Source organism: Bos indicus, chromosome 11 (assembly GCF_029378745.1).
Source record: "Bos indicus isolate NIAB-ARS_2022 breed Sahiwal x Tharparkar chromosome 11, NIAB-ARS_B.indTharparkar_mat_pri_1.0, whole genome shotgun sequence".
Classification (NCBI taxonomy): Eukaryota; Metazoa; Chordata; class Mammalia; order Artiodactyla; family Bovidae; genus Bos; species Bos indicus.
This window is the reverse complement of record NC_091770.1, coordinates 19,512,021-19,522,182: the sequence shown is the minus strand read 5'-3', so window position 1 is coordinate 19,522,182 and position 10,162 is coordinate 19,512,021. Positions and strand designations below refer to the sequence as shown.

The following is a 10,162-nucleotide window of genomic DNA, read 5'->3' as shown; positions in this document are numbered from 1 at the left end:
CTGTTGAATAAATGAATGGTTAGATGGAAACAGAGAGAAGGGAGATTATGCTTCTGCATCCCCCGTCTGGGTTGCTGTGAGGAGAGGTGCTTCGTTGGTTACGGGCAATAGAATCCTGGCTCTGCCTTGGCAGAGTTGATTTACTCAGTTTCTTCCATTATGAAATGGAGCCAATGATATCCAGCCCCTCCAGTTCAGTTCAGTCGCTCAGTCGTGTCCGACGCTGCGACCCCGTGGACCGCAGCACGCCAGGCCTCCCTGTCCATCACCAACTCCTGGAGCCCACCCAAACCCATGTCCATTGAGTCGGTGATACCATTCAACCATCTCCTCCTCTGTCATCCCCTTTTCCTACTGCCCTCAATCTTTGCCAGCATCAGGGTCTTTGCAAATAAGTCAGCTCACCCCACCCCAAATGCTGGCGTTGAAGAGGCAAGGGGAGCATTTACGGCAGAGGGCCTGCCACGTTGCGGGCCTCGGAGACCTCAATGCCCTCCCCATCTCCCGGAGGACCCTGCCCCGCACCGGGGCCGGCGACAGTCCCAGCAGCCGGGGTGGGGGCTGCAAGGCCCTGGACGTCCGCGCGCGGACTCCAGGTGGAGGCCTGACGCGGGTTTCAGGCGATCGCGGGGCCTGTGCGGACCCGTGCGGGAGGGGCCGGGGCGGCCGAAGGAAGGCGGAGTCCGTCGGGAAAACGAAACCGAGAGCGAGCCGCCCAGACTCGCCGAGCTTCCGCTGACTGTAGCGGCGCGGGAGCTGCGAGGGCCGGCAGCTGGAGCCAGCGCGGAGCGAGCCCGCCTGTCCGCCTCCCCAGCCCGGGACTGGACGCCGATAAGAGGCCCCGGACCCCTGCGCCGCCGCCCCGGTAGCGCTGTCCGAGGCCCGCAGCCGAGTGCTGGCCCTGGCTGGACCTGGGGAAAGCATCCTGCAGCGCGGTGGGAGCTGACAGTCATTTTCTTCCCGCGAAGAATTTTTAAACCAGCAGGTAACCACTAACCCGGGCCTGGTTGCTGGGGGGAGGGGAACCCGTGGAAAACGGAAAAGTCCTGTGGCTTGATAGACAATGTGAAATACGGAGGCCTGAATTGCCCAAGATAGGCAACAAAAATCTCCTGCCCAAAATCCCTTGAAATTGTTTCCCAATCGCCCATCTTTGGCCCCCGCCCAAACTCTGGCCCCCCACCCCCACCCCCCCACTCCCCAGCTTCTCGACACCGTAGCAGCCCCAGGTCCTCGAAGGCAGAGCAGGGAACCCTCAATCCCCACCCTATCCCCCATTCTTCAATAACTTTCCATCTCATTAGAACCCTCTAGAAGGTTGCTGGCCTACAGGCATGGGCCCCTGGGCCCTCCTTTCCGACCACACAGGCCTCCTTTCGGTTCTTGGAGCACTGCCAAGCACTGCCCCTGCCTATGGGCTTTTGCACTGCCTGTTTCTTCCTGGAAAGCTCTTCCCAGAGACCTGTATAGGCCAGTCGCTTGCTTTACCCTGTACTTGTTCCAATGTAACAATATGAGAGCAGCCTTCCCTGAAAAACCTCCATGTAAAAGAAACTCGGCCATTCCCTTACAGTCCCCCCTACTCTGCTTCAGTTTTCCTAGTACTTATCACTTTGTAATATTTCCTATAGGTTTGTCTTCAAGGTCTCTGTGCTGTGGCACCTGCCTACCTCTCTGACTCAAATCCCACCATTTCCCTTCGTTCACTGTGCAGCAGTCTCCTTGACTTTTTCTTAGCCTTCCAAAAGCCATGCTGGTGCCTGCCTCACGGTTTCCTCTGCCTGAGATGCACTTCCCCCTGTCTAAGCATGATGGACTTTCTCATCATCCAGGCTTGATTTCAGTGTTGCCTCCTAAGAAGGGTCTTCCCTTGCCACTGTATTACAGCCACCTCCCTCGTATCTCTGTCCCCACCTCCTAATGCCCCGTCTATCTCATAGACCTATTTCGCTTCATTGGAGCACTTCCAGCCATCTCTTATCCTCTCCTGTTTGTTGCTTCTGGACTTTGTTGCTTCTTGTAGCTCTTGGTCTCTTTTGGAAGACACTCAATTAAATTAGCAATTGTAATAAAGGAGACAAGGGCTGTAGAGCATCAAACCAGGATGTCTTCCAGGGGGTGTGGGAAGTAATACTTGAGCTGAGATCTAGAGGAAGCAGGAATTCACCAGGCAGAAGCAGCTAAGGGGGTAGAGTCCAGAGCATTTCGGGAGGGAGTTTGTTGGTCAGAAGCAGTTGGGAGCCAGGAAGGAGTTAGTGGGGGAGGCGTCCTTTTGAGAACCATCTCTGTGTAGGTGGAATTTAAAGCTCTAAGCCTTGAGGGGATCACCAGGGAGTGAGTGTAAGTAGAGCAGAGAGGAGATATGAGACCTGGACCCCGAGACAATGCAGTATTTAAAAGAAAGGATGATGAAGAGGAACCAAGAAAGGAGACAGAAAAGGAATAGCTTGTGAGAAAGGAGGGAAACCAGGAGAGGATGATGTCTTAAGTGTCCAAGCAAAGGGGTAAGGAGGGACATAGGAGCGACCATGTCTTGTGCCAGTTATGTGTCAAGAAGAAAAGGGCTGGGAACAGACCACTGACTAGTTTCGGAGATGGGGGAGCCATGGGTAACCTTGACAAAAACAATTCTGATGGCCTGTGGAGGCTGCATGACTGAAGTGAGGTTTTAAAAGATTCTGACACGACTATTTAAAAAATGGAAAATAACAACTGTTGGTGAGGTTTTGGAGAAATTGGAACCCTCGTGCATGCTGATGGAAGTGTAAAATGGTACAGCCACTGTGGAAAGTAATTTGACAATTCTTGAAAAAGTTGACTCTAAATTACCATATGATTTAGCAAGTCCACCTCTAGGTGTCTGCTCAAAAGATTCAAAAGTAGGCATTTGAATAGATTTTTGTACAACAATGTTCATATCGTCATTACTCACAATAGCCGAAAGGTTGAAATAACCCAAGTGTTCATCAGTAGATGAATAGATAAACAAAATGTGGGATATCCATACAGTGGAATAGTATTCAGCCTTAAAAAGGAAGGAAATTGTGATATATGCTTCATACAGCATGGATGAACCTTGAAGACATTAGCTAAAACACAAGAGGACAAATATGGTAGAATTCAACTAATACTAGATACCTGGAATAGGCAAATGTATAGGCATAGAAAATGGAATGGTGGTTACCAGGGGCTGAGGGGGAAGGGAAATGGGAAGTCATTGTTTAGTGGGTACAGACTTTCTATTTGGGGAGATGAAAAGAGTTTTGGAAATAGATGGTGATGGTGGGCTTACAACATTGTGAAAATGCTTTTGCCCACAAATTGTTCACTTAAAAATGGCAAATTTCATGTTATGTTTATTTTACAACAATGAGAAAGAGGTTCTACTAAAAAATCATGATGGCTGCAGGTTAGAGAAGAAATTGTAGCAACCGTGAGGAATTGGTTCTGAGGTTCTTGCAGCAGTCCAGGAGTGAGACGGTGATGGCTTGAACCAGGATGGTGGTTATAGACATCACTGAGAAGTCAAAGGATTTGGAGGACAGGGCTTAGGTATAGATCAGAAGGCACGGAAAGGACATGTCCAGGATGCCTCCCAGATTCATGGCTTTCAGACATGGGTGGACAGTGGAGTCATTTTCTGAGGAAGGAAACTCTAAACCAGTCTGAGAGAAGATTATAAATGCAGTTTTAGATTTTTGGAGTTTAAAAGCCATTAAGATGTCCAAGTGGAGAGGTTGGATAGAGAGCTCTGAAACTCAGAAAGAGGTTCATAAATTATGTATAAATTTCAGAGGTAATGACAAATAGGTGATCTGTGAAATCATGGCCATGAGAGAAATTTCCTTGAGGAGAAAATATAGAGTGAAGAGAATAGTGTTTTTGGACCAAGTCTTGGGGGAAACTCCAGCATCTAAAGGCTGTGGAGATTAAGGAGTGTCAGAAAGAACTTGTCACCTTGGAAGAAGGAAAATCAAAAGAGCTTGCTAATAAGAAACAAGAGGTCAACAGGGTCCACTTTCTGTCTATGGATTTACTTATTCTGGATGTTTCACGTAGATGGAATCATAGATATGCTGTGTTACTGTTTACGTCTGACTTCTTTCATTTAGCATGTTTTGACATTTAACCACGTTACAGCATGTTTCAATACGTTATCCTTTTCGGGGCTTAAAGGATGTCTTAAAGGATAAGATTCCACGTGTAGATGTACAGCATTGTGTTCACCTTTCTTCAGTTGATAGATATTTGATTGGTTTCTACTTTTGGATTATTGTGACTAGTGCTGTTTTGCATATTCCTGTGTAAGTATTTGAAAACCTGTTTTTCAATTCTTTGGATATACACCAAAGGGGTGAAATTGATGGGTGGTATTTGTGGCTCAGCTGGTAAGAGAATTCGCCTGCAATACGGTAGACTTGGGTTCGATCCCTGGGTTGGAAAGATCTGCTGGAGAAGGGAAAGGTTACCCATTCCAGTATTCTGGCCTGTAGAATTCCATGGACTGTATGGGGTCGCAAGAGTCAGAAACGACTGAGTGACTTTCACTTTCACTTTTATGGTAAATCTAAGTTTAACTTTTTGAGGAACCATCAAATTTCATACAGGCTGCATTACTTGACATTCTGTCAGAGATATATGAGGTTTATAATTTTTCTATATTTTCACCAATACATTTATTTTCTATATTATTATTATTATTACCAGCCCAGTGGGTGTGAAGTAGAATCTAGTTGTGGTTTTGATTTGTATCTGTCTAATAAGTAATGATATTAAACATCTTTTCATGTGCTTGTTGGCCATTTGTATGTCTTCTTGGGAGAAATATCTATTCAATCCTTTGCCTATTTTTTAATTTCTTAACTCTTTTTATTGTTGAGTTGTAAAAGTTCTTCATATATTCTGGATATTAGGTCTTTATCAGATATATTATTTATAAAAATCCCTTTCTGAAGACTGTCTTTTCATTTTCCTCGTAGTGTCCTTTGATATGCAAATATTTTTAATTTTGATGAGGTCCAGTTTATTTATGTTTTCTTTTGTTGCTATGCTTTTGCTGTCATAGCTAAGATTCCACTGCCAAATCTAAGATTGTGAAGATTCACCCTTATATTTACTTTTAAAGTTTTATAGCTTTGGCTCTTATATTTAAATTCTATATTCTTTAGATTTTATTTGTAATTTGAATCATTGTTACTATCTTCGTCCAGTGAGAACCATAAACCAGGGCCTAATGTGTCTGCCAGGTAAATTGTCCTAAAGCTGACTTCTGAAAATATCAAATGAAGTTTTGTGGGGTTTCATAGGAGAATCTTTGTCCGTACAGCTAAATCCTTCATGATTTCATAAATTTTATATAGACACTCAACCTTTTTATTCTCAACAAAAATAATTCTAATCCTCCTCCTTCAGGCTTTTATCTTTTTAAGCAGATGGACAGACTTCACTTGACACTCAGTGGAAGCAGAAAGAAAAGTTAAGGAGAAGGACCTCCATCCTTTTTTGGCCAGTTGAGTTTTGAAAGTAGAAAATCTTGGAGAAATTAACTTGATTTTGTAGTCCACGAGAGAGAAAGAAAGATCTTGTAAGAAAGTTTTCTCTGGATTTATGTGGGGCTGAGATGAGTCATATAAAGGAGAGTCATCTTACCCTGTTTTATCTCTTAAACTGAACTGGGGAAATTAAATATTTTCTGAGTATATCACTTCTTTCAAAATTCTCTCTTTTTTTTGTAGGTTACTAGAGGAAAAAAAATGGCCACTGGTCGTTCACCATGTTTCTACATAGAAGAACTTAATAAATACCAACAAAAGAACGGTGTAGAAGTTAGGTATTGTGAACTGGCTAAGACAGGACCTCCACATAATTTTAGGTAAGTTGCTATAAGAAAGGGTATATCCATATAAAATTAAAACTGGGAGAATAGCAACTTTGGCACAATTTTGAAGTCAGTTCTTTAGCATGAGAGCAACGCTGCCAGAGAAGACGATGAGAATCTTTTCGATGTAAAGTGGTAACTTCAGAGGACTCCAAAGAAAAAAACAGTGTATAAACCTTTCCATGCTTCAAAATGGTGTACTGTTTTGCTGTTTAGGGTGACTGCTTGAATTCTGTGTGGTGGTTGTTGTTCAGTCACTCACTCGTGGCTGACTCTTTGCAACCCCATGGACTGCAGCACGCCAGGCTTCCCTGTCCTTCACTGTCTCCCAGAGTTTGCTCAAACTCATGTCCATCGAATTGGTAATACCATCCAACCATCTCATTCTGTGTCATCCCCTTCTCCTCCTGCCTTCAATCTTTCCCAGCATCAGGGTCTTTGCTAATGAGTCAGCTCTTTGTATCAGGTGGCCAAAGTATTGGAGCTTCAGCTTCAGCATCAGTCCCTCCAATGAATATTCAGGACTGATTTCCCTTAGGATTGACTGGTTTGATCTTGCAGTCCAAGGGACTCTCAAGAGTCTTTCCCAACGCCACAGTTCAAAAGCATCAATTCTTCAGCGCTCAGACTTCTTTACGGTCCAACTGTCACATCCATATATGACTACTGGAAAAATCATAGCTTTGACTACATAAACCTTTGTCGGGAAAGTAATGTCTGTGCTTTTTAATATGCTGTCTAGGTTGGTCATAGATTTTCTTCCAAGGAGCAAGTGTCTTTTAATTTCATGGCTGCAGTCACCATCCGCAGTGATTTGGGAGCCCAAGACAATAAAGTCTGTCATTGTTTCCATTGTTTCTCCATCTATTTACCAGTAGAATGTTGAATTTTAAGCCAACTTTTTCACTGTCCTCTTTCACCTTCATCAACAGGCTCTTTCTTCACTTTCTACCATAAGGGTGGTATCATCTGTGTATCTTAGGTTATTCATATTTCTATTGGCAATCTTGATTCCAGCTTGTGCTTCATCCAACCTGGCATTTCGCATGATGTACTCTGCATATAAGTTAAATAAGCAGGGTGACAATATACAGCCTTGACGTACTCCTTTCCTAATTTGGAACCAGTTCATTGTTCCGTGTCTGGTTCTAACTGTTGGTTCGTGACCTGCATATAGATTTCTCAGGAGGCAGGTAAGGTGGTTGGTATTCCCATCTCTTTAAGAATTTTCCACAGTTTGTTGTGATCCATACAGTCTAAGGCTTTAGTTTAGTCAGTGAAGCAGAAGTAGATGTTTTTCTGGAATTCTCTTGCTTTTTCGATGATCCAATGGATGTTGACAATTTGATCTCTGGTTCCTCTGCCTTTTCTTAATCCGACTTGAACATCTTGAAGTTCTTGGTTTATGTACTGTTGAAGCCTTGCTTGGAGAATTTTGAGCATTACTTTGCTAGCATGTAAAGTGAGTGCAATTGTGTGGTAATTTGAACATTCTTTGGCATTGCCTTTCTTTGGGATTGGAGTGATAAATGACCTTTTCCAGTCCTGTGGCCACTGCTGAGTTTTCCAGATTTCCTGGCATATTGAGTGCAGCACTTTCACAGCATCATCTTTTAAGATTTGAAATAGCTCAACTGGAATTCCATCATCTCTACTACCTTTGTTCATAGTGATGCTTCCTAAGGCCCACTTGACTTCACACTCCAAAATGTCTGGCTCTAGGTGAGTGATCACACCATCGTGGTTATCTGGGTCATAAAGATCTTTTTTGTATAGTTCTTCTGTGTATTCTTGCCACCTCTTCTTAATATCTTCTGTTTCAGTTAGGTCCATACCATTTCTGTCCTTTATTTTGCCCACCTTTGCATGAAATGTTCCCTTGGTATCTCTAATTTTCTTGAAGAGATCTCTAGTCTTTCCCATTCTGTTGGTTTCCTCTATTTCTTTGCCTTGATCACTTAGGAAGGCTTTCTTCTCTCTCCCTGCTAATCTTTGGAAGTCTGCATTCACATGGGTGTATCGTTCCTTTTCTCCTTTGCCTTTTGTTTCTCTTCTTTTCTCAGCTGTTTGTAAGGCCTCCTCAGGCAACCATTTTGCCTTTTTGCATTTCTTTTTCTTGGTGATGGTATTGATCACTGCATCCTGTTTAGTGTTATGAACCTTCATCCATAGGTCTTCAGGCACTCTGTCTATCAGATCTAACCCCTTGAATCTATTTGTCACTTCCACTGTATAATCGTAAGGGATTTGATTTAGGTCATACCTGAATGGCCTAAATCAAATTCCTTATGATTATTCTATGTGGAACACAGGTTAAAATTTTTGAAGGTAGTCACAGAAGGCAGTTATGATTAGAATGCTAGTTAAATAATGCATGAATTTTATGATATTCTTTGAATTTTTCATTGTAATCAGGTTTACATATCAAGTTATAATAGATGATAAAGAATATCCAAAGGCTGAAGGTAGATCAAAGAAGGAAGCCAAAAACGCTGCAGCCAAATTAGCTTTGGAAATAATTAATAAAGACCGTAAGGTGAGTAATTACCTTTTTTTTTTCCCATTGTGAAAGGGAACTCACAAATATCTATGGTATTTTGCCCTGTCCTGTGAGAAAATACTCACATGCAGAATAAAACCATTCACAAGTTCTTTTGCTTTCAAAGTTTAGTTCATTCTTTTTCCTGGACTCTTTTCTATAGAACCCTGAATAAGAGGTCCACCTCAAAAAGAGTGGGCAAGATGGGCGATACCTATTTAGAGTGCCAACAGCAGTGACATACTCTAAGGAAACAGTGAGAAATGAGCTAACAGGTTCTGGAAGGAGCCCCTCCACCTGATTGAGGGAATGCAGTGGAAAAGGGAAGAGATGGAAGGAACCATGAGGAGAATGATACATTAATATATGGAGGGCAGATGATGCAAAAGTAACATGTATAATTGGTATTGCTGAAGATGCAAACAGAGTAAGTAACTAGTACAGAAAAAGCTGTCTCTGAAAAGAGCAGTAGAAAGTCTTTATGAAATAAAGAAAGAGCTACCTGCAGATTGAAACAACTCAGCGGCTCATAAGATATTGAAAAATATGGAACCACCAAGAACAACATTGGCCTTTGTGAAAGGACTGAGCTCTAGGGATGAAGAAAGAATCCTACAAGTATCCAGACAGAAGAACTTATACAAAATATAAAAATGAAAAAAAAATCATGCTGCCCACACCACCATTAAAAACCAGACAACACTGGAACAGCATCTGTAAAATGAGGCAGGAAGTCATTTTGCATGTGGGACAAAAATGGATCATTCTCAAATTTTCAAAATTGTTCAGAATTTCAGTATTCAAGATACTTTCATGAAAAATCTTACTCACTGGGATCTTCCTGGTGGTCCAGTGGTTAAGACTCTAGGCTTCCACCTTAGGGGGCACAGGTTTGATCCCTGGTCTGGGAACTAAGATCCCAAGTACCATACAGTGCAGCCAAAAAAAAAAAAAAAATACATATATATATATATATATAAAATTTTACTAGAAGGTGTCACCCTTTTAATCAAAATTGAGCAAAATAAATCAGGAAAACCCCCAAAACTTATAAATTGTTAACGAGCCAGAAAACCAAGTCATGAAGTCAGAAAAAGAACAATAGAATACCTTTACCCACGAAAAAGCAGAAGTAAGACTGTGATAACAAAAGGGAATAAATTGATGTGAAAAAAACAAAGATATAATAAAGAAGGTCAATAAAACCAAAAATTCTTTGACAAAGTTAACAAAGTAGAAAAACTTTGGACCAGATTTTGACAGATTGGGAATTTTAAAAGGGGCAGATAATAGTGGAAGGAGTAATGTATTTTATTCCTGTTTCCTATGAAGTTGTGATCTAGGATATAACTTTATTTCAGTATGTGTTATCTTGTCCTTTGAGATTACAAAAGATACAACAAATCAGAAAGTTTTATAGTTTTACCTAGATAAACAAGAAAATTGACTATTTTGTTTTCCCTTTTGAAACTTTAAAAGGAAAATATGTAATGTCTTTTCTTGTTAAAATTTATCCTTATGGGTTTTTTTTTCTTTTAGTCAGTTAGTTTTTCATCTCAGCTGACAACAAATATTCCAGAAGGACCACCCATTGAGAATTACATAGGCCGTCTTAATACGATCTCCCAGAAGAAAAACCTATGTGTAACTTATGAAGAATGTAAATCAAAGGGTGATGGGCCCGAAGGGTGAGATGTTGTTTTTCCTTCTGTTTCACTATATCTAAACAATAGAGCAACCTTATT

At 41.8% G+C, this 10,162-nt stretch overlaps 2 protein-coding genes across 3 annotated transcripts in view; one reads left to right on the top strand and one right to left on the bottom strand.

Moving 5' to 3' along the window:
• The window catches only part of LOC139185699 (uncharacterized), a 32,185-nt gene extending 29,268 nt beyond the window's left edge, over nt 1-2,917 (bottom strand). The window contains exons 1-2 of the mRNA XM_070798158.1: nt 2,830-2,917; nt 406-1,010 (exon numbers count right to left, since the gene is read on the bottom strand). Coding sequence (XP_070654259.1) covers nt 406-1,010; nt 2,830-2,917 — 693 coding nt within the window. The remainder of the gene's footprint in view (nt 1-405; nt 1,011-2,829) is intronic.
• The window catches only part of EIF2AK2 (eukaryotic translation initiation factor 2 alpha kinase 2), a 33,505-nt gene continuing 24,190 nt past the window's right edge, over nt 848-10,162 (top strand). For both annotated transcript variants that reach the window (XM_070798508.1, XM_019969993.2), the window contains exons 1-4: nt 848-985; nt 5,736-5,872; nt 8,294-8,414; nt 9,957-10,105. In XM_070798508.1, coding sequence (XP_070654609.1) covers nt 5,754-5,872; nt 8,294-8,414; nt 9,957-10,105 — 389 coding nt within the window. In that variant the 5' untranslated portion in view covers nt 848-985; nt 5,736-5,753. The remainder of the gene's footprint in view (nt 986-5,735; nt 5,873-8,293; nt 8,415-9,956; nt 10,106-10,162) is intronic.